Source organism: Chelon labrosus (genome assembly GCF_963514085.1).
Source record: "Chelon labrosus genome assembly, chromosome: 14".
NCBI lineage: Eukaryota > Metazoa > Chordata > Actinopteri > Mugiliformes > Mugilidae > Chelon > Chelon labrosus.
Window position 1 is genome coordinate 24,466,457 of NC_140347.1, and position 24,957 is coordinate 24,491,413.

The 24,957-nt window shown below is 41.7% G+C and overlaps 2 protein-coding genes across 2 annotated transcripts in view; both read left to right on the forward strand.

Annotated features, from left to right (window-relative positions):
- Positions 1–24,957, forward strand: part of LOC311499871 (1-phosphatidylinositol 4,5-bisphosphate phosphodiesterase beta-1-like) — a 25,875-nt gene continuing 918 nt past the window's right edge. Inside the window, exons 1-9 of the mRNA XM_084561007.1 lie at positions 1–358; positions 2,408–2,508; positions 3,583–3,749; positions 11,444–11,590; positions 12,789–12,946; positions 15,600–15,682; positions 15,889–15,973; positions 16,062–16,084; positions 22,741–22,913. Of these exons, the coding sequence (XP_084417133.1) occupies positions 2,453–2,508; positions 3,583–3,749; positions 11,444–11,590; positions 12,789–12,946; positions 15,600–15,682; positions 15,889–15,973; positions 16,062–16,084; positions 22,741–22,913 (892 nt within the window). The 5' untranslated portion in view covers positions 1–358; positions 2,408–2,452. The remainder of the gene's footprint in view (positions 359–2,407; positions 2,509–3,582; positions 3,750–11,443; positions 11,591–12,788; positions 12,947–15,599; positions 15,683–15,888; positions 15,974–16,061; positions 16,085–22,740; positions 22,914–24,957) is intronic.
- LOC311499541 (uncharacterized protein) lies at positions 20,361–22,818 on the forward strand. The gene is made up of 3 exons (XM_084560557.1): positions 20,361–20,529; positions 21,962–22,048; positions 22,474–22,818. The coding sequence occupies exons 1-3, from the start codon at positions 20,385–20,387 to the stop codon at positions 22,554–22,556; spliced, it is 315 nt and encodes a 104-aa protein (XP_084416683.1). The 5' UTR covers positions 20,361–20,384; the 3' UTR covers positions 22,557–22,818.

The window sequence follows — 24,957 nt, forward strand, 5'->3', positions numbered from 1 at the left end:
GTATGACCTTCGTGAATGCGGAATTTATTGCAAGGCTGGAAGACTGCGTCGGTTTAAGCGAGCCTTCTTATTCTGCATGCTGGACATTGCGTTCACTTTTATTTTGTGTGCAGGCATTGTTTCATATTTGTTCTACTGCTGCTGCAATTGAAGGCCTTCACAGCAAATCCTCCATACATGTCAATCCATGAGTTTGACACAGAGGATCAGTGTGAGAACTCCTCTGTGTGTGTGGTATTCTCTGTGATTTTTTATAAGGGTGTGTTTTTTGTTTCCCTACAGTATCTTCAGGGTTTTCTCGGCTGACAGGAAACGAGTGGAGACAGCGTTGGAAAACTGTAACCTCCCTTCTGGCAGAGTGAGACACCAAAATACTGAAGTCCCCTTCTTTTTTTTTTTTTATTTACCACTACTGTCTCCTCACATTTCCTCCTCCTCTCTATGGACCTGCTTCCATTTGTGTCCTTCCTTCTCTACCTCACCCTGCCTCTCTTATCTTAGTCTACGAGCTCTTTCATCTTCTCCATCCATCCATCTGTGTGCAATCGCGCCTTTCAGCTGATTCTCTCCTGAAACAGCGACTGATTGCTGCTTTGCTCATTTGTTTGGAGTCTTATTTTCTGGATGTCTGCACAACTTCCCGCTCCGAACTGATTTAGCCTTGGTTGTGATGAAACAAATAGACCCAGTGGGAGCTGTAGAGACGACAAAAGCTCTTTTATCTTTCCTCCTTGTAGATATCACTAGAGAGGAGGTGCCAGCAGTCCCCCCAGCGCAAACTCCAAGAGTACAGTAACTAGTCATTTGCAATCCTGGGATGCTATTTAATGCAGTTCTGAACACAATCTGAAACATATGGTCATACAGTAGGGCAGACGCATTGTAGCTTTAATGAATGGCACCCGATTACAATGAATGTACACACAGAAATAAGCTATACATAATTAGCACAAGGGGAGGGAGGAAGAGAGAGAGGGAAGTAAAAGCACGTTGCCGTATAAAGGTCTGGTGGGATTTGCTGTTATTCCATTGTGCAAGTAATTACAGCTAAATGGTATTGCTGTTAATCCCTCAAACACACACGCTCACAGACAAACACAGCATACCGCGCACCAAGGTCTTCCGAATGACTCAGTGAGTTTCGGCAGTGCTTGACCTGCACCCCCCTCCCTCATTGCTTCCGTCCTCGCCTCCCTTACTCCCGCTCCTTTCAAAGACCGCCAGGTTCTGCTCTGTTTCTTGCTGAAATGAAGGATCTGCGGCTTTTATAGATGGATAGATTTATTTTACCTCAAGACTCTCAACAAGTCTGCTCGGCATGACTCATGTTCATTAATGTGCAGAGGTGTCTCAGGCTGTGCGAGTTTGATGGGCTCAGTCGGGATTATTTTTTTCTATACAGCTTAATGGATGTCATTCCATACCACTTGTATGAACAGACTCAAGGAGCAACCATGTATAAGACATCTAGAATTATCTCTTTAGGGCCAAACTAAGTCCTTTACAGATGCTCTCCCATTCTGCAGAGGGGCATTATTATGGCTGGCAATATGATTTTAAATATACAAAGAGGAGTGAAAACAGTTTGTTTTTGTTTATTTGTACAGTGGTTATTACTGTTGATTATTATTTTCTCTTTTTTCCTTCCCCAAAATGATACAAAAATAATGTCCACTTGACTTGAGACGTGAGATAGACTCACAGATAAAGACAAAAGCTTAAGTCTCGTCCACATATAAAGCCATATACAAGGTGTCCATCGCTTTTCAGACTAGTTGGTAACTAGTGGACATTCCAGACTCTGGTTGCTTAGATAACTCACTTGGATATTTCAAAATGAATCAGACTGAAACAAGTGGTCTACTTTGCCGCCGTTGCTCCTAATTTCACCCAGCACTCTAAAGGCCTGTTCGCACCTCGCATTAAGATCTGATCAGGGTGATCTGATCACAAGTGTCCAAATGTGTCTCTACATTCCGATCTCGTCCCAGCATCATCTGGGGTGCAGCAGAATATTTTAACAGGTACTGTCTCTAATGGATCTGTACCACTGCTCCAGAACCGAGAACAACGCTGTTTTGTGTCATGACAACCCACTTCCCATCACCAGAGGCTCTTGCACCTATCATTGATGCAACTCCCTGAGTTGCATTAAAATTCCATGGTTTCTTGTTGCTAGACTCTTCCTTTGTGTACTGTTCACCCCTTTAGAATAAGAGTATCAAAATGTTCTTGAATGAAGCCCATTGAATGAAAACCTGCCCTTACATCTGAGACAGTTGAAACTATTATATTGGTCATATATTCTGTTGCTATTCTGGTGGTGCTGGAAAAGTCTTTAAAAGTAACATGTCTACCTATCCCAAATACAGCAGCTTGTTTAACAGTGTTGCTGTCGTTGCTGCAGAGTGACTCCATCCCTCAAGAAGACTTCACTCTGGAGGTCTACAGCATGTTCCTGAACAGCATCTGCCCACGACCGGAGCTGGACCACATCTTCTCTGACGTGTAAGAACTGTCTTTCTCTCAGTTGTCTCTGCCTTCTAAAGTCTGTAGCAGTAATCACAATTTCAAATAATACAGTAATTCCCAGTTTTACAATTAGCCCCTTTCACACAGAGATCGCTCTACAAGGCCACCATGAACACCACTCAATCTGCAGTCTTTGCTTGTACATACTGAACCGAACCATGCCCATGTAACCCTGTGTAACCAGTGTGTGCTTTTGGATAGCACGCAGATGTTCTAGAATCAGAGGCTTTTTGTGATGTCTGCTGTGGTGTGTCGAGTCCCTTCTGGCCCTACCTTTCACACAGACTTTGATTCAGCTCTTGAATCATTCCACTGCCAGCCACCTTTCATACAGGACTACAAGGTGAAATGAAGACACAACAGTGCTGCCTTGAGCAGGCTTTATGGAATGGCCTCATGTGAGAGTGATAATTGGATACCCTTTATTCAGGCAGCTGGATAATGACTGCCAGCCTTGATTGGCAATATGGATGTGCAGGTTTAACACACCTGCTCTTAGCCATTAAAGCCATCATAAGAAGGCCATTAGTACAGGAGAGAGTGTTGTGAGACCTCGGTTGTGACTTCTTCTCGAGTCTGGCTGTTTGGCCCCTCCTGAGGCAGAAGCATAGCTGCCCCTTAGCCCAGAGGGACTTAGACCATCAGCCGAGGCAGCAGGCCGGTGCGACCCAAGTCATTAATCTAGGTTTTAATCACAGTTAAGTGAGATGGCATGAGAGCCAGGAGGATATGGAGGAGATAATTTTGTGGAACCATCGTAGATATGAAAGGCGTTTTAATCAAATCCAATAATTTACTCAACGCAACATTTAATCCCCTGCTCCTTTGCATGTCTGTTCCTCTCCCTCTCTACATCTCTTTGCACTTTAATTACAGCTCCTCCCCTCCATCATCTTCTCCAGGATTCATTTCCTCATATCTCAGTTTTTAAATTCAGTTCTTGTGCCTACAAGTCCCTTAGTAACCCTCATCAAGTTTTCTTCAATTTTCTCCTTTTTTTGCTTTCTATCTAAAAAAAAACCCTATTCTTTCCTCTCCTCATCTCCTCAGGGGGGCCAAGAGCCGACCTTACCTCACAGTGGAGCAGGTGACTGAGTTCATTAACAATAAACAGCGAGACCCTCGTCTGAACGAGATACTCTACCCTCCTCTCAAACCAGAGCAGGTACAGCTGCTGGTGGACAAATATGAACCCAATGCTTCTCTGGCGCAGAAAGGTCAGTGGCTCGGATTTCTGTCAGTACAATCCCAGGCATGCTAACATGCTTATGTGTACACAGAAACGCACGTAACACACGCTCAGCAGCAGCTTTCAGTACAGGTCAAATTCATCAAAGTAATAATTTTTATTTTAAACAACTTGAGAGTCGCATATTTTGAGGTTTTCTTCTTTTCACCCCTACTGAACTCCACCTACCCTCAGCCCTCAGCACTCCAGCCCCCGCCACCCATACATTTGGCAGGGGTGTTGCCATAACGACTGTTGCGCAGTCTCCAAAAGGTTTAGAAAGTGACTGGACGTAGTGGGGTGCCAAGAAGCGGAATGTTCTGTAAATACCACACACTCCCAAGCAAATACACACACAGTGTGGCGCACACATATCATCACCAACAAAGTGTTTTCCCCACTCCAAACGGTGCTAAACTTAATAGAGGATATTCCCTGACATTTTATTTTCAAGGGTAGGATTAAATAAGTAGAATTCTTGAGTGGAGAGAGCGTTTTAAGAAGTCGCGCTGGACAAATATCAAATGTCGAGTGGAGTGCAGCGCAGAATATATGTAGCTGTGCTGCTGAACATAAGTGAACATCCAAGTATGTTAAACATGCACATACACATACACTGTTTGGGAGTCATATTAGATTAGTGTATTGTGTCTGGAATGGTTCACAAATCAATTATTTATTCATGTATTTATTTATTTTTTTAGCTCCATTTTAAAAAATGAAATGTCTGAAACCACAGATATAATCTTTTTGATATGAAAACACCAATGCTTTCATTAGCGCAAGGCTGAAATAAACTTGTTTAAGGGTAACAATCTGGTAACTGAAAGAGCTGAGTGCACTGCAATTTGAAGCTATAAATTTAGAAACGTATGGAAATATGCTTAGTTTCTTAATGGTGGGGTGTTAGAGAAGAAATCTGATATGGCTGTCATATTTGTCGGTTTAATACAGTATAAGGCCATAGCCAGCAGCTGATTTTCCCAGCACTGAAACATTAGAAGTGGCGTATTATACAAAATCCACTTTATCATTAATCATTATTACATTGATACAGTTTATTGTAGTTATAAGACCATCCCCTCGTGCCTTTCCCTTCTCTGTGGATAAAAAAGTGTGTGTCTGAATGAACCATTCAGGTTTCAGTCTGTTATGACGTCATGAGAAAATAGTCCTGCCCCTGGCTGGTTCAAACGTGTTCCATCCATGGTACCAGTAAGAAAAGACGTCCTCTGGAAGGGAGGCTTTGCATCTCATTCACATTTAAAGCTCCAGATGCTCAAACAGCCCATTTGGAACAGGGATAAAAAGCAGGGGTGTACAGACATGGTTGAATGAACCATCTGTGCTGTGTTTTGAGCTGGTACAGGAAACGGGACGTGTGAGGCTCACTTTAACTTGTCAAAAACAATATGGCACCTTTAAACGAGAGGAAACAACTAGCTTTGTTTGCATGACTTTTTATTTTCTGTTAACCGTCATGGTCAAATACCAATAGTATAGCACCAACATCATACACTGCACAAAAAAGAAGTTTTAGCACTAGCATCAGAGCATCAGGAGTGTAGGAGAGTAATCCCTTAGGACCTGAGATGACGGAGTTTAAGGTTCTCAAACGCTCCTGGACATGGTGTGCTTTCTTATAGTCTGAAGTGTCAGTAGACTGAAAGCTGCCAACACTGGAGAGCATCCCTCTCCAGATGTCAGGCAGCAAGACTGAGAAGTGCCAATTCAAATTTTATCTCTGCTGGAAAGCATAGATAGAAGCGTGCCAAAATGGGCGACTTATTTAACAACATGTGCGCTGGGTTGATTTTTCAAACCCATAGATTTGTTGAAGCAGTATTTCAAATGCAGAATCTGCACTTCCATCTTTCCGTGTTTTTTGAAGTATCCCTTCTTTGTATTTAGCCAGTGGAAGATTATTTCCTCCTGAACTAGCGAAATTTATTCTCATCGATGAGCATTTTAGAATTACTTATAAAGGGAAGCTTTAAGATTGTGTCTGTGTGCGCAGAGGTTTAACAAAAATATATGGAGCTTCCTAATCTATACTAATTCTGATCTTAAAAATACCACAATACACTGATCAGCCACAACATTAAAACCACTGACAGGAGAGATAAATAACGTTGATCATCTTGTGACAATACAGTGTTCTGCTGCCAGACGTTTGGAACTGGCATTCGTGTTTATGTTACTTAGACATGTACCACCCACCTAGACCAGGCCCCCCCACCCCGTACCAATGAAAAGTAAAGATATAAAGACCGTAAGCACTTGAGAATATGTTGAAAGTGATAAGAAGTAGCCAAATAGTTTTTTTTACAATCCAACATAAGTGTTTGGAGCAGAGTTTTCCCAGACGTATTTCATTGGAGCCCCCTCCCAACACTTGTATCCTAAAAACTATAATGTACACCGATCGACCACAACATCAAAACAACTGACAGGTGAAGTAAATACCATTGAACATCTTGTGACAATACAATGTTCTGCTGGGAAACTTTTGGACCTGGCATTCATGTGGGTGTTACTTAGATATGTACCACCCACCTAGACCAGACCAGCCCCCCCCCCAGCAGGATGCAGCCTGACACAGGCACAAAAACGGTTTAGGAACAACTCAAAAAACATGAATAATAGCACAAGGTGTTGACCTGGCTTCCAAATTCACTAGATCCCAAGCTGGTCAAGTATCTGTGGGATGATCCACAGAGGCCCCTCCCCTCAACCCATAGGACCCAAAGGCCCCCACTAACAACATTCTGTTGCCAGACACCACAGGACACCCTCAGAAGGCCCATGTCCATTCTCTGATGAGTCACAACTGTTTTGGAGACACAAGGGAGACCCACACAATATTAGGAAGGTAGTCATAATGTTATGCCTGATTGGTGTATGTCAAAAATTAGGGGTCTGTCCCTGAACTGTTTTGCATAGAGTGTTATACAAGAGGCAGGGGCGTAGCACCATATTCTGGGCCCTGTACACTCTTAATGTCAGTGGGCCCCTATCCATGCCAGTGCATGAAGCGCGCAAGCAAAAAAAAAAAATTGGGGCATTTATTTATAAATAAACAAGCATAAATAGGGTTTTAAGCTAAAATCACATCAGATTATATTAATAACTGGTTCTTTCATTCACCACCTGAATTGATGCATTTGGCCTACTTGTGCTCAAACATCTATAAACATTAGGCTACATCTGGTTTGTGTACTAACGTTTTGATCCTTGACACATTTTGATTTAAGAACATTTATTCTTGAACAGGAGCCAACAACTGTACACAGCGCCACTGTTTATTTCCAAAACTGGTTAATGTTGACAACTAAAGTTAGCTGGCCCATAATTGTCTTTACTTGTAACAGCAAGCAGCCTGGTTGGCAAACTTTAGCATACAAACATCGGCAACTGACAAACTGCATGCTGTCTGGACCACGACAACATTAATGTTAATTGGATGCAGTTACAACAAGTAAACTCAGTTCACCTTTCGGAAAGAAAGCAGTTAACAGTTGCTTCCCCTCATTCTGCCTTGTTTCTTTTTCTGATACCCCGATTTGTGTTTTTTGGGCGGCATGATGACAGTTAGCCTCCAGGTCATTCAATCTGTGCTCACTGACGTACTTGTCGCTGGCCGCTGTCTATGGGCGGACTAAACCATTTTGCGTCTCCAAGAGGGGGCCCCCAGAATGTCCAATATGTTGGGAGGGCTGTGACACAAAGTTAATTCTCTCAGTTGATGTTATGAAATATATTTGAAATACATTATGACACCAGTTAATTGGAGGGCCCAATTCATTAAAATAAATAAATAAATAATAAAAATTCAGGATTTTCATGGGCCCTCTCCCTACTCGGTCCCTGGGTAGTCAGGTCCCCGTTTCCCCCCACTACCACGCCCATGCAAGAGGCCATTCATAGAAAAACTATATCATCACTACACCAGTCACATGTGCATTTTTTTTTGTTACACTGAAAGTAAATCAGCCCCAGCTGTGTTGTTTCAATAACCTCTCCAGACTGCAGCACCTGCTACCTACTTACATTTTTCCCCCTATCTAACAAAATGAATCACCGTCCCTAAATTAGTTTTTAAACCACGCTCACAAATCCACTTTGACTCTGATCACAGCGATGAGCTCCTGCTGGGATGCTGTGTGTTCATCCTGTCCCATGCTCACTGGAAACATGCCCTTCCCTGTCCCAGTGACAGATTTCCCCATGTGAAGTATTTATCTAGCCGGAGGAAGTGCTGCCATCTGCTCTGCAGAGGGTTTCAGGGCTCCACATGCTACCTTCACACACACATTCAGATGCACATAGTCTTTTCCTCTCTCAAGGTCACTTGTATGTTTTAAAATTCATTTATAAAGGAGACAATCATGTACTTTTAGATTGCACTAAAAAAAAGCATCCCATGAATGCATGTACGTTGCACTCCCTGCACACCTGAGGTCCGCACCAACTGTTCATTCATTTAAATCAGGCTTGAAAACATTGTTATTTGCTGCAGCTTTTTCTTAGACACATTTTATTATTTTATTGATTTTAAATCAGTCTTTTATGATTCCAATTACTGTAATTATTTTATTTAAAATAATTTGTTTTTATTTCCTTTTGTGTTTTCTATATTCTATGTTCTATGCTTTTAAATCTGCTTTTATATCTTCTGCTTCTGTAAAGCACTTTGAATTGCCTCGTGTACGAATTGTGCTATACAAATAAACTTGCCTTGCCTTGCCTTGCCTTACGGTGAGTAATCATAGAAGAATATTCTTTAATTGGAGGTGCTTCAAAATAGCCTCCATAATTGATGAAGAGGATTGGGGCAGAGCCCTGTTCTGTTTCTTAATACTCTCACTCTCCCAGTTGGCCTTCTCTTTTTCTGAGTTTTTGAATATTGCACCTTTCATTAATCTCGTCAGTGCTCAGTCATTGTCTCTGACTACTTTAGTCTGTGATCACTCAGATGTGCTGACATCGTTTGAAGGCAGATGAATAGAATGCTAAATGAAACGAGACACTTGAAGTCTCACGCACACACGGTGGTTTGTGTGGCATATTGTCACATATTCACCTTCAGTGATAGCAGTGAGAAAGCTCTTTGTCAGAACTGGCCAGTTTATGTCCACTCTTGTATTACAGATTTACATTAAAATCAGAATACCTTTCCATTGCAGTTTCCTCACAGCCCCTTCCTGTGTCCAATAGTGTTTTATTTGACTTGAGAGGAGTCTATTATCGAACTTCACCTTTCCCTTCTCAGCTTCGAAAGATCCCCTGTAGGTTTGCACTCAAGTGTCCCTAATATCCCAGCTATGTTAACACCATCTTTCCCTGTCTGACCTACAAACGTCTTGAGAACTGGGGAAACACTTTTGTCTGTGCCTGCGCGTTGCAGAGGTTAGACCTCAGACCGGCAAAGGGAGGCCCTGGGAGTCAGTGGGGAGTAAGACGCCGAGTCCTCAGATGTCACAGACAGCAGCACGCGTTAATTAGTCCAGCAACTCTGCAGAGGGCGGCACCGCATTAATTAGCATAAAGTGGCCGGAGGGACCTGCTGCACCCGTCAGGGTTGCATCACTTAGCATATTTAGCATAACGTCAAGAGTGTGTGCGTGCATGTGTAGTGGAGTGGAGGAGGTGTTTTGCTTTCGCTTAGCGCATTCACTATATGTTAATAATTTAATCCATACAGGTGTGATGCGTGATGCGTATGGTAATGTGTGTGGAAGTTATAATCATGTGGCTGGCTGGTTGCAGATGTTATTTATTATTTATTCTGCGTGATACACTTTCCCGAGCACGCTCATAGAGGACATGAGCTCAGTGATGAGTGCTCAGAAAGCTTAGCATGGGTGACCTTGATGGACAATAAAAACAAGACAAGAGGCAATTTAAGAGCAGTTCAGCTTTTTCAGATCCCTGTATTACTTATTAAGGATGGTAGCACTGCTAGTTGGTGCCAGTGGAGCCTGAAATGCATAGAAGCACATTTATATTGTCATCTGCCTAGTGAACAAAAGAACCTTTCATGCATTTAAATCTTAATTATTAAGGCAAATTACAAACAACATACACTAACATGTTAAAACTGAAACACCAAGACTAGGGTTTTAAAGATTAGCCACAGACGCTTTTAGAAATCAATGAATTAGGCTTCCTGCTCAATAAACTAAACTACTAATGTAATCTCAGTGTATTAATTAGTCATTATGAGTGTTTTTGTAATTTAACCTTTGAAAACACTTGACCGCAGTGCTGCAAATGCTTATGTTGATACATCTTGTATAGTGTTACAGACACAGAACAATGAACTGTGCACTTTTTTCATGGTTGTTACTCATGTGACATTTCGTGTAAGGCATTGTAAAAGTCTCGGAAAAAAATCTTTGGCACACACACACCACCACATGCCTTGCTCCATATTTTGAGGCGTGTAGCTTAAAGGATAAGGCAGGCCACGTTCAATATGTTTGGTGTTGTCAACAAATCCCACGAAAAGATCAACACCAACAATGTGTTAGTCCATCTGGCCGTACTTCATGACTTCATTATCCTGTCCCTCAGTCCCATTCACAATTATTTCTGCTGAAGATGTAAATTTAAACGAAACGCCACAAATATATACAGTATATTCAAACTGTCTCAAAATGTAGGACAATTTAATTCTTAGCAAACTGTATTCAAGCCGGCAACAACGTTGTGTTTGTTGGGCAATATTTCCAGCATTGGACTAATATGTTGGTGCTCTGCCCATGTTTACTTAGTTTCTATGCCCATTTTGAAGTATCTTCTTTTTTTGAAACAGAATTATTGAGATGTTCAAAATGTTAATGAAAGATGGAAACACGTCTCCCAAATGAGTTTTTGGTTCTGAAACAACAGTAGCATTGCTTTGAGACAGCAGCTGTTTGCGCAACATTTTTCTGAGCCCCAAATAATGCAGGCGTTTATTGACATATACAGCACAGAACTAAGATCAGATCACAAGTGGCCACTCGAGATGTATTCTAATGCCAGGTGTGAACAAACGAAGGTCTGCTGTTTCTGGTTCTGAAACAACAGAAGCATTGCTTTGAGACAGCAGCTGTTTGCACAACATAAACATGGAGCACGTTGTTGTATGGGAATTGCATGCTTACATTTATTAGTCCTGTAGTGCATAGAACATGACCAACACTTGCTGACATGAAAGAATAATTAAAATATGCCCAACTGAAAAGACATTCTGAAACCCAGCCCTAATTTTTCTGTCATAAAAGGCGTCTGCTTTTGTTTCTTCTTCTTTTTCTTCCTCAAGGCTTTTGGCAGTTAATACAGGAAAACAGAATGTAGCCCTACAACCATTTCCAGTTGATGGAAATGTGCCTGATTTGCCTTTTCTTTTTTCAACAAATTGTTTCTTGAAATTGGTTTGACAGTTGTACAGGAATGCTGCTAGTGAGGCTGTTTGATGTGTTTTTAATAATTTTAAACAAAGTAGAGCTCTGTGCCACAGAGGAATAATCTCTATAACACTTTGGATTCTTAAACAATATTCAACCGCCTCTTGTCTTTTTGTGGAAATTGTTGACAACTGGAAAACATCACACTTATGTTTTTGTCTAGACAAAAGAAGGGGGGGGTGTTAAAACTCATTTTCTTGACTGGTGCGCTTGCGTTGTGTTCATGCAGGTCAGATCTCGATGGAAGGCTTCGCCAGGTATCTGAATGGGGAAGAGAACTCCATCATTCCCCCCGAGAAGCTGGACCAGAGCGAAGACATGACCCTTCCCCTCTCCCATTATTTCATCAACTCCTCACACAACACATACCTCACAGGTACGCGCAAAACATCTGACACAAGTTTAAAAAAAGAAAAAAGAGAAAGAACCAGTTTTGTGTTTGGGGAGCTCTGTCTGTCTGGTTTGCGCGCACTTAATTTGATTTTGCTCCTGACTGATTGAGGCGCATCTTTCATTCTTCTCAAAATGAACAGATCAGTCATTCATTTAGAAATACAATTATGGTTGCACAGACGAACACATTCTACTTTTATCCCTCGCAGGTCAGTCAATCAAATGCAGCGGTGCATATCAGGCTCCTTTTCCTGTGGTACCTCTCAGGTTATGCAATCAAGTCATGTCATGAGACTCAATTCATTGATATTCATGAGTTAAATATTTCTTTGGACTGGTAGTCACAGTAACTGGTTCCCGGCAGTGCACGGGCATGGCAGGCACAATACAGGGGCCATTTTCTCCTCAATAGATATTAGAAATTCATCTATTCAAATCTATTCTGGGGGGGAGGTGGAGAGCACTGAATCTTTCAAGTGGATCAGATTTCTCCAGCGATGGAAAAAATGGAATTTCTGTAATAGCCCAGCCTCATAGCCTGCAAAATGAAAAACAAACAAAAGGTCTTTGATTTCCTCCTCACGAACGGCGCTTTTCCTTACGTAGCACCACATATTACGCTGTGATTGGGAAAGGAGACATGCTGCCATGTATTTCCCAACTTTCCAAGAAAGATCCATACAAGTAATTAGACTGACAACGCCATGTGCAACTCATTCATTCATGTTGATTTATTTCATCGTATTGATCCGTGGGAAATTAAAGTAATGTTTCACTCTGTGTACAACACAAATACTTGTTCAGTAAAGAAAGTGATTGGGTTACAATGTTACAAGATGATACAAAAAGGAAGGGGAAAGAGGCGAAGTGGAAAAAGGAAAGAACTAAACTGAGGGAATGAATGATGCCCGTGAGGTGAGAAAACAGATCTGCCTCTCAGTTTTCCACTCATGTTGCAGGGAAGCGTGCTGCTAATGTGAGGAGATAATTGCCTCGCTAATAGTAACAGGGTGATGAGATTTGCCTGCCTCGGATGAAGACAGTTGCATTTTGCTGCATGCCAGCAACTACTACGGTTCATGAGTTTTGGAAAAGTGGGAGGACGTATTTTGGTGCTTTTGTGGCTTAATTCATCGGTTGCTTGAAACGATGTTTGTGTGTTTGCTTTGTGCGGGGCGCAGCCGGCCAGCTCGCAGGAAACTCTTCAGTCGAGATGTACAAACAAGTCCTCCTGTCCGGGTGCCGCTGCATTGAACTGGACTGCTGGAAGGGTCGCACCACAGAAGAAGAGCCTGTCATCACTCATGGCTTCACCATGACAACTGAAATCTCCTTCAAGGTAACACAAGAAGAGCAGCGGGATGGAGGTATAAATGAGAGCATTGGTGGGGGTGGGTTGGGAAACAGAGGTAGAGGCAGTTAGAGTGCATCATGTTTCTATAAAAAAAAGAACATTTTAAATGTCTCAATATCCAGAATCCAGAATATGTACACACGATCCGGCCATATAAACATCTGATTGCTGTTTGGGTTAGCATAATGGGTTTTAGTTACTTAGTTAAGTTTAACTAAGTAAAAAACAGAAAAAGTAGAAGAGTATTGATCAATCCATTGTACAAATTCAAGACTCCTCTGCATTAATCTTCATTTACCCGTAGACTCTGTTTGGTAAACATGAGTTTCTACCCTAATGCACATTTTAGGTCACATGTGTTGTCTGCCATTTCTGTGAATGTCTGCACATTCAAGCATATGCACTTTTGCACCAACATGCATAAGCTTAAAGATGTAGATGCACTGAATGAGAAACATTCAGCTGCTTAGCTGCGTGTGCCTTCATTGCCATCTTCCTGTTGCTAAGGGTAATTCTCTGTGGTGGTTTTAACTTATAATCCTCCACACCTGGCTGATTTGGTGACACCTGTGGCAGCGAGTGCAGTCTCATACAACAGCCAGCAGCAATTCGATAACCACTGTTAGAAATACAACTGAAGGGTTTGTTTACGGCACAACTGCACATGGTGCTTCTGCACAAAAAGAATGATTATCTATTGTCTGTATGTTTTTCACACAGAGGAAATTTGCTCTCTGCATTTAACCCATTCATTCATACAATGACACCAGGTTTACACATACTCATATTCAATCATGTCATTCGTTCATTTATTTGCCTCCAGATTTGGGTATTTGTAATCTCCATTTACACAGAGGATGTCAGTTGCATAGGTGGCCCGTCAGTGTCAGCAGGACACAATATGTGTTCACAATACACTCAGCCCAGACCACCTCCTCGATGAATCTTCATGGTGTTGTACTTCAAGTTGCCCTCTTGTGATCAGATCACCTAAGATGCAAACAAGGTCTACACTTGGCCAAAGAGCAGTGAGCAAACCCAGAGCAGTGTGCTTCCGCGAGCAGCGTCTGGGGAGCAGTTTGGAGGTATAGGCGCTCAAGGGCACTCAAGTGCTGTGGATGTTGAGGGGAAAGTTGCTCCATGTACACACATTTTCTTCTTGTCAGTCGAGAACAACAGGGAACAATAAGGATTTCCTTTCCATGCTGAGGAATTGAAAGTGTCTAATGCATTTAATCCTATAGTTTACTATGACTCCTCCCTCTTGTTATTCCAATTTAACACAACAAAGAGAAATGATCTGCTGACAAAAAAATACAGAGTGACAATCTCTTGCTCAGCAGATGACTTTCTGACGATAAGCACGGTCAAAGGTAACAAACAGAGCGTGATTCCTGTGGTTGCTTCACACATAAAAGATACCCCGCGTTGTGGTTGACTACTTTTAATATGAAACAGCTGCAGTAGGAGGTTCTTTTTGCATCAGCAGTAACTTAATAGAGCTCTGACATGTGTGAAGAGAACGGTAAATACTAAAGCTGTTATAAATGAGATAACAGTTTTTGGGATTACACGCACGCATTTCCCTGTGAATTCCGTCAAGGCAATAGTACACTGTCCATACCAACAAAAACAAATGAAATAGTCATTGTAAGAATGAAAAATTATTCAAACTGTACTATCATTAAATACAATGGGAAATAAAACACATAGACAAAGAAGCAAAAAAGTACAGGTAGAGATAAGTTATTTAAAGAGATTAGGGTTGGAGAAGAAGTGGGAAAAACAGAAAGTGGGGCATGATTTCAAGCAGCAGATGGCAAATCGTAAAGGACAGGGATGCTCTGAGTAGCCCTGAAGAGAAGCGCTGAGGGGCGATTAATTGAAGTCTCAGAAGATGAGAAGACAAAACAGGGGAAAAAAAGCTTTTATAGAAGGAGGAGGGCATGAAAATCTAAGGGCAGAGTAGGTGTCAAGAGAAAAGAAGAAAGAGACGGGTGCGTTGATTGATGGAGGAAATTTAGATCTAATGGGAGTAACAGAAGAAGCAGAACAAACCTAATGGAATTAGTCTGAGAGAAATACTAAAAAGAGAGGAGTCTTGAAAGACAGATGAGAGGGTTGAGTTACGGACAAAGATTTTTATTGGAGGAGATGGAGCAAATGGAAATGAAGGCATTAACTGAACTGACACTGTTGTTAATGATAGTTTAATTGACTCAGACGATCAGCGGCCTGGAAATCTGATATCAGATGTTCAACTGTCTGACCTGCTCTCGTTCCCGTAAACATATTCGCGCTGGAATTTGTGCGACGTCGACAAGGGAGAAAACGGCAGTCTACAACTTTACAGCGATTTCATTCACATTATTGTTCAGAAATTGACCACCCCTTACAACTTAACAGAAGTTCTCTGACAGAGGCTTTCAGACACTCTAGGAATGGTGGAGAATCATAACCTTGTTGATATGAAAGCACTCTGATACTGAAGAGCGCTTCCACAGCATAAACCAGCTATATTCATTGTTTTTAATGTGCATATATTGTTGACAAAAAAAAAAACAGCATTCAGCCTCAGGTGTGTTTACTCAACCTCATTTACCGAATACTTCTTCTCTTGTCTTTGTTCGGTATTTAGGAGGTGATCGAGGCTATCGCAGACTGTGCCTTCAAGACCTCGCCTTTCCCCGTCATCCTGTCTTTTGAGAACCACGTGGACTCGTAAGTCAGGGGCCTATCAGTGCTGTCTATCAGTGACCAGCCACTCAGTTTGTGTCAACTATTTAAACATCTGCAGAGCCCTGGAGAGGACGCTGGTTATTTTAGTTTTATTTGTTTAACTCCAAGGGGATTCTGATGTAACATATTTATTTAGTATATTGATATTTAGTAGAGAAATCATGATTCTGTGTGTGTGTGACTTGCAGACCGAAGCAGCAGGCCAAGATGGCAGAGTACTGCCGGTCAATATTTGGAGACGCATTACTGACAGAACCTCTGGAGAAATATCCCGTGAGTACATAAGATGCTTGAACACACACTGCGTGTCCACGTGCTCGCATTCACACTCTCTCTGTGCCCTTCTAACACATGTGTATAGAAATCCATACGACATGGCTACCAGTGAGGGATTCAGAACATATTAACACACAGATGAGTGCACTAAACATGTGTCCTTGACCATAGCTGTCCACCATGTGTTACCCATACAAATGTACATTCAGGAGGCAGAATGAACTCACACATACACACACACACGTAAGAGCACACATACAGTTTATTAATTGTTGTGTTACTGTATGGTGTTTATCATTTTTCCTCTCTCCCTCTCTGTCCTTCTCACACATATCGACATTGCCTCTGGCACCTGGCAAAATGTGTTTTCACTGTTCTTCCTTTTGCTGTCACTCCTGGGATTCTCCTCAATAGCCATCTAGATATTATCTCCTACTCTCCCCCTCGTTCACGCACTCATACCTGTGGCTATTTCCATGGTACAGATGTTAACTTTTAATGATTCATCCCGCAATCACTCTTACCCCTCTGCATCGCCTCTCTGTTATCGCTGGAGAGAATGCAAGCGACAGCCGTTTGAGATTAAATGGAAGTGTTTTACGCTATAATCCGAACGTAGCTTTTCTTGGCAGCCCTTTATGTGCCTTTCTTCTGTTCCCATGGCTACCAGTCAAAAGCTTGCTTTGTCCCTTTGTGGCCAAACTCTTCTCCTTCCCAAAAAGGCATCTTTGTTTGTAATGACGCAGGCATTTGCGTGAAGCAAATGTACACACTTGTCACATGCACCCTCTCACAGAGTGTCAAACGTAGCTTTCCTGCACATACGCGCGCGTCAACTCGACCCTCTCAGGTTATTCCTCGGGGATGTCATGTGTTCCCTGTTGGTTTAGCACTACAGAGCAGCTGAAGTTCCCAGCAGTCAGATGCAGTATTATCTCACACTCGCAGGGAGCTCCTCCAGCACTGCTGCCTGCCAAAGACACAGCCCGCCGAGAATTACAGCCTTCTGACTGGATTTGACATTGAAGCATTATCAGGGAGAGGCCTTTTGAATGGAGTGGCAGAGGGAAGGAGAAGGAGAGAGAGATATGGGGAGACAGACACCGGGGGAGAAGTTAGCGAGACAGAAAGAGAAAGTGCCGTTGAGGAATGAGATTTGTACCACTGAGCATGTAATAAGCGGGAAAGGTGAAAGCAATGACAGCCACTCCCCTCTGGCACTGAGACAGGCATCTATACACTGTATCAAATGGGATATCAGCAACCATAAGTCCATAGGGACAGGGGCAGATAGGGTAATATAGCTAGATTGGTTCCAGCTCTGCCTAGGGTGAGAATAAAGAGGATTACCTTTTTCTCAGAAACTTGAGCTCCTCCTGCATCTCCAAACCACAAAACTGCCATTCGCGTTGAACATTAGAGGCTGCTGATTGGTTTTTCCAATTAAGCCGAGAACAGTCCGCTGTCTCCAAAGAGAAAAGGCTGAAACGACACTAACAACATTATTTCAAGATAATACACCTTTATTTAAAGATGTCATTACCTCTTTGCAGTCATTGTACTTGCTGACCACGCAGCCTGCCTGCTGATCTTCATTTCAGCATTTCAGCTTTTTTTAAAAGGAAAGTAATTCTCGCACGCTTTGGACATTTAATAAAGGAAACAACCACAAAAATTCAATACCTCAGTTTAAAAAAAAAAATACTTCTTTACAATATTTTTTTCATTTTACACTCAGTAATACTGTTATATTATTATCTATATTTATAATGAATCACTAATGACCCAGGATACATTGTGCTCACTCTGCTAAAAAGGGTGTGGTTATATGATACTCCCAAATGAGTTATCAGTTCTGAGTGTGCCCTCAATGCCTCTTGGGTTCTGCACTTAGCGCTGTCCATTTGTGATCAGATCTCCTGAGATACATTTTACTGCTAGGTGCGAGCAAAGCCATAACTCAGTAATGCATAAATGTGTAGCTGTAGCTGGAAACCATTTTATTTAGTTTACATTCTGGTAGGTTAATGTATAATTATGCATCATATTTTAAGTAATATTAAGTTCCAACTAATATACAATACTGCAAGTAGTAATTAAAGCTGATAAATAAATTTAGTTTCATACATGAAATTCTGTGAAGGAGCAGTATGGAGTCATGGAACTGGTAAAGCATAAGGTAAAGATGTGAAGACTGTCAGCGCCTGAGAAAATGTTGAATGTAATGAGAAGTAGCCAACAAGTGTTTGGAGCAGTGTTTCCCAGATGTATTTCCTTGGAGCCCACTCTCAACAATCTAAAAAAAAGCACTATAATATACACCAATCAGCCACAACATTAAAACCACTGACCGGAGAAGCAAATAACAGCCAGTTTAGGGTACGCTTGGATATAAGACAAATTACTGTAATTTAACCTTTATTTATTGGTTTTTGAGGCAGAGCCTCTACAAATCGACACTTACATATTAAAAGAGCTGACTCTTTGCACATTAAAACATCATGCCACTGTTTTCTACCAACTGCTTCAATCTGGAGTTTAGGCAGTTACATTTTACTCAGTTAGTTATTGACTTTATACACCAATCAGCCACAACATTAAAATCACTGACAGGAGAACTAAATAACATTGACCATCTTGTGACAGTTCAATGTTCTGCTGGGAAACTTTAGGACCTGGCATTCATGTGGATGTTACTTAGACATGTACCACCCACCTAGACCAGACCAGACACCCCCACCCTATAGCAATGACACTCCTTGATGGCAGCAGCCATCCCCAGCAGGATGCAGCCTGACACAGACACGCACACACAAATGGTTTAGGGAAAACTAAAAATACATTATCCCCAGAGGTCCCTCCCCTCAACCCATAGGACCCAAAGACCCCCACTAACATCATTCTGTTGCCAGACACCACAGGACACCCTCAGAGGGCCCATGTCCATTCTCTGAAGAGTCACAACTGTTTTGGAGGAACAAGGGAGACCTACACAATATTAGGAAGGTGGTCATAATGTTATGCCTGATCGGTGCTACTCTAACCCTGGCCATAACCTCATTGTAACATTTACACTAAACCAAATGTAAACAGGTTGGGGGGCCCAGATGAAAGTGCCCCACAATGACAAAGTCTTAGTATTTCATGGAAGATTGGCCCCTACAACTTAATATAATCAAGGCCACTCATACACTGAGCTGACCGAACTGATACATCTTTTAAGTATTTGTATGTACAAACAAGATTATCCAGTAAGTGTGTTTTTGTTTCTATTGAACATGTGAGACATTGCCTTGCACACTTCCCGTGGTCCTTTAATCAGGGCTCAACATTTGGAACATTTCCTGCCTCTATTAGTTTTACTGGTTGCACTTTTCGCTTCCTTAAAAGCTGACCAAAATCCATTTCAACATCTGGACAAAAACAAACAGGTTAAGTGAATGTATCCAGGTAAAACGTATTTTTTATTGTGTGCTGCACTTGAGTGCAGTCAAAATTACATTCCACACTCAATGTTGCGTTAATGGGAACAGTTTCAGTGATGCCAATACAAACAGGATGTCTAATCTTTACCACATCACTTCCTAACAATAGTAGTAAAAAGGTGTAGATAAATACAGTATATTTGGCTGCTGAAAAAGGAAGGTAATGAATAGACATTCTTGGCACTATTTATTTGCTCTTGAAGTAAGAACTCTTTAAAGCAAGGCTGTGTTTTTAGCTGATAAGTTAACACTGTAGCTGTGTGTATTAAACATCTCAGTCGACTTCCTTGAGAATAAAATATTAATATGCCTAAACACTGTGATCCAAAAGTAGTGTACCCCATAAATAAATCAGAGATCTGCCTACTTCTGGCCTGCTCCCTTGAGAGGGGGTGTGTTTGGATTTGGACGCTCATCGCCACAGGAAGCTGCTTTAGGTGTTGAAAGTGGAAACACTGGAGCTATTTCGCCAGCAGAGTTTGTAGTGCTCCTCGTTGGTACTCGTCGTGGTCACTAAACAGCTGTATTCAGCACAATCTCCCCAAGTGAAATTTGAACCGGGTGATGGCTGTGTATTTTAATTTTAAGAGACAACTGGAATCAGGAAACAACTTCAGGATATTCTTCCCGTAGTTTTTTCAAAAACAGCTTAAACATAGCAATCTCCGGACTCATATTAGGATTCTGAAATGCGAAATACAGTTTTATATAGTTTTTCTCTTACTCAAGTCTACTTTCAGATTGGTAAAAAAAACAATCTATATACATAATAATACACATTTATCCTTTCCTACAAGGCCTGCAATATAATATGCTGTGGAAAACTTTTCATACTCTTTCATACCTTTCTCTGACACCCTCTCTGCATCTGTCTCTTTCTTCCGTCCTTGCAGCTGGAGGCTGGCGTGCCGCTGCCCAGCCCAATGGAGCTGATGGGGAAGATCTTGGTGAAGAACAAAAAGAAACACCACAAGACAGATGGAAGCACCAAGAAAAAACTCTCTGAGCAGGTTTCCAACACCTACAGCGATTCTTCAAGCGTGTGCGAGCCCTCCTCCCCTAGCGCAGGTATGGCAGCCCTGATACCGCACATTCCACAAACAAAGCCATCGAGTCACACTGGGACCGCTGAGTTATTATGTTTTAGATGTAGAACGTAGCCTAACTGTCTGGATCCATCCACACAATGGATCAAGACCTCTGTGCAGTGAAGCGCTGGAGCGAAACAGCGCCAATGTTTACCATTCATCATTTTCATGACCCTCTCCATCAGCTGAAAGTATTATTGGCTGTTGCATATACACTGCTTGTCACTAGGGCATCTTGAACAATAGTAGCCTTCAGTGTGTGTATTCATGCTGTGTGTATATTATGCCGTAACTGTCTCTCTTTATGGAGTTTTATATTTTGACATCTGCTCCCTGGGTTAAGCTCTCCTTATTCATTCAAAGCCACCTTGGAGTTTGCTACAAATTATTTGTGTGCTTTAATATGTCTGTGTGTGTGCGTGCATGCCTCAAGGTCTTTTTTTGTGTTCCTTTTTTATATATATATCTATATATATATATATAAATATATATATATATATTTGTAGTTGTGTGTTTGTTGTATCATTTGGTTGCATATTTAGACCTTGCAGTGCATCAACATTGGTTTGATGAGCGCTAACACACACTGCCCCCTGGTGTAAAAAATAAGCAGCACAAGTGTTAGACTCAAATCAACCAGGAAGCTCTTTTAAAGGCGTATTTTTCAGAAGTAAGCATGTGTTACACACCTAAAACAAGACCCAACTAAACAGCTTTACTGGCAGGGAGCTGAGGCTGTCATATCCGTCACTTCAAAACCACCAAACTCAGGAGAGTTCTACCACTATCATGAATTATCATAAGCACGAGGTTCTCTATTATTTTGGTAATCTGTTTTAACATGCCAAAACACACACATAGTAGAGCAGCAACTCTTTACCTTTTGCCAAGTAAAATTATAGTTGTTTTTTTTTTAGTTTGATTGCTTTGAAGAGAGCTTTACAACCGCATCACATCAGAAAACGTTATCTGATGGCTTGGTAAAGTAGGGAGGGTATTCTACATACAGTGTACATTAGCACAGGTGCTTTTTGAAGGTAAGCCTTGTTTTACAGTTCACTGCTAAAATGCTTAGTTGATATCCTGGTCTATAGCAGTCCATAACTTAGCTTCAGTGACACCTGTAACTCCATCTGCTTCTACAAACTTGGGTCAGACCACCATCTACTGTCGGTGGTTTGGGGTTCGTACAGTCCCACTTTTTTACAATCTGAACTAAAGTGGTGTGACATTAATCTACGTTGACATTCGAGATAATTGAAGCAAGGGAAGGCGGCACACCTAGATTTGATTTCTCATCTGTATTTTGACAGCTTTAAATTGGCTTTAAACTGTATTTGAGAAGGAGAGAAATAAGAACTTTAAATGTGAGGTTGATCTATGAATGTTTTGGGTTTTTTTTTTGCTCACAGGTTCAACTAAAGAGGAGATGGCAGATTCTTCACAGCCCTCTGAAGGGGGTGAGCTAAGCCTAAGACCGCAGGGCAGAAAGTCTATCGGTAAGTCTAACTCAGTACATGACCACAGACTCAGCAATTAGGCCGTTGCAGAAGCTGTAGGTCAGTTGGACCATTACACTGTTAAAATGAGTGTCCTCTGTCAGCATGACCTCATGTTCAGTGGGGAATCTTAAGTGGATCTCTCATTATGTGGGTGCAGAGGCTGGGTCAGCCCTAACAAAACTGGATTACAATGTATTTCCTCAGTCCTTGAGCTCCGTGAGTTGTCAGTAAAAGCCTTATTTATGCCTCTACTTTAATTGTAATGGGGGCAACAGATTCTAGATATAGAGCATTTAACCAGTTTGACCATTCAAACCATTCTGTCTATAAATGTCGATTGAACTGATATATGTTTATACTCTGGTTCGTTTAGCTTCATTAGTTGCAGTTTTCTGTGATAAAAGATGTGACTTGTGTTTTAGGTGAGGTGGAGGCCGAGAGCGACGACGAAGATGATGACGATGATGACTGTAAAAAGGGCTCAATGGATGAGGTGCGTCTCTAGAGGGACACAAATACTACTAGTGATGGACATTGACTGTTCAGTGTACTACATCTATGCCACGTGCAGAAGGTGTCCTCTAGTGTTTATTTTTGTCAACTCATGTGTCTCCAAAACCAGATATAATACGGCTGTTGGCATTATTTTTGGTTTGTGATCCTCATGAATCCGTCTTTTTGTTGTAAAGGATTATATCAGATCTTCGTTGCATCATTGCACTGCCCAGCATTTACATTATAATTTTGTGTCTTTTTTGTGTACAGGGCACAGCAGGCAGTGAGGCGTTTGCCACTGAGGAAATGTCCAACCTGGTCATCTACATCCAACCTGTCAAGTTTAACAGCTTTGAAGCTTCCAAAAGTAAGAACAGTGAACATTTATGTACGCCAACACAAGGTCATATTTGGCACTAGATAATTACATACTGTACTCTTATGAAGATCTTTCATTTTTTTAAGAAGGAACACATCTTAAGACATCTGCTTACAAAACTGTTTTCAAAGTCCTGGCGTAGACCCAGATCTAGTGTAGTTCTTAAATAAAAGCAGTTATACCAGAATTTAAAAACAGTCAGTTACGTGCAAATGGCCTGCATTTCTATCTTGCTTAAAATATTATCAGCGAAATGGACTTGAAGTATAAAAGTAAAAGCATTCATTACACATCAAAATGGGCTCTGTCAGAGGTTTGTTTTAAATATTACACTATTGAAATATAACCACATTCAGTAACATGCAAAAAGATTTTGAAATTTGTAGCTGACTGAGGTAGAGTAGCCTGGAAGCCAGTCCAAACTTAATTGGCCCACGGAATTTTTGCAGCACAAAGTTAGTCTGATGTCGCTCCGTTGTGAACTGATTATGCTGCCGCAAATATACAAATGTAATCTGAAGACCATAGAGTTGAATTTGTTTACAATCCTGTGGCTCTGATTGGTGTAGGACTGTCCAGTTTCATGCAGAAACTGCAAAAAGTATTCACTCATCTGCCTTTACATGCATATGACCTTAAGACATCCCATTCTTAATCCATAGGGTTTAATGTGGCATTGGCCCACCCTTTGCAGCTATAACAGCTTCAGCTCTTCTGGGAAGACTTTCCAAAAGGTCTAGGAGTGAGTTTATGGGAATTTATGACCATTCTTCCAGAAGCGCATTTGTGAGGTCAGACACTGATGTTGGACAAGAAGGCCTTTGCTCTAATTCATCCCAAAGGTGTTCTATCAGGTGGAGGTCAGGACTCTGTGCAGGCCAGTCAGGTTCTTCCACACCAAACTCACTCATCCATGTCTTTATGGAACTTGCTTTGTGCACTGCTGTGCAGTCTTGTTGGAACAGGAAGGGGCCATCCCCAAACTGTTCCCACAAAGTTGGGAGCATGGAATTGTCCAAAATCTCTTGGTATGCTGAAGCATTCAGAGTTCCTTTCATTGGAACTAAGGGACCAAGCCCAGCTCCTAAAAAACAACCCCACACCATAATCCCCCCTCCACCAAACTTCACACTTGCCACAATGCAGTCAGACAAGTACCGTTCTCCTGGCAACCGCCAAACCCAGATTTGTCTATCAGATGTCCAGATGGAGAGGCTTGATTCGTCACTCCAGAGAATGCGTCTCCACTGCTCTAGAGTCCAGTGGCAGCGTTTGTATTGCATTGCACTTGGTGATGTATGGCTTGGATGCAGCTGCTCGGCCATGGAAACCCACTCCATGAAGCTCTCTGCTCACTGTTCTTGAGCTAATCTGAAGGCCACATGAAGTTTGGAGGTCTGTAGTGATTGACTCTGCAGAAAGTTGGTGACCGCAGCGTACTGTGCACCTCTGCATCCTCTAACCTGCGCTGTCATTTTATGTGGCCTGCCACTTCGTGGCTGAGTTGCTGTTGTTCCCAATCGCTTCCACTTTGTTATAATACCACTGACAGTTGACTGTGGAATATTTAGTAGCGAGGAAATTTCACAACTGGACTTGTTGCACAGGTGGCATCCTATCACAGTACCACGCTGGAATTAACTGAGATCCTGAGAGCTACTCATTCGTTCACTAATGTTTGTAGAAGCAGTCTGCATGCCCAGGTGATTGATTTTATACACCTGTGGCCATGGAAGTGATTGGAACACCTAAATTCAATCATTTGGATGGCTGAGTGAATACTTTTGGCAATATAGTGTATTTTCTTCTCAGAATCACTTGAAACACAGCCCATAATGAAATCCAAATGTCTTTACCAGACTCATACTCTGATAAGCAGTAGAGCTGATTTTACTCATTTTATACACTGTTTTTAACTCCTAATGTTCTCATAAGGATTAAATAATGTTCCATCCTATCTCATCTTCTCTTATCTGCCCTAAAGTAACTGCAGCTGTCAGAGAAATGTGATAGAGTAAAATGTACAGTATTT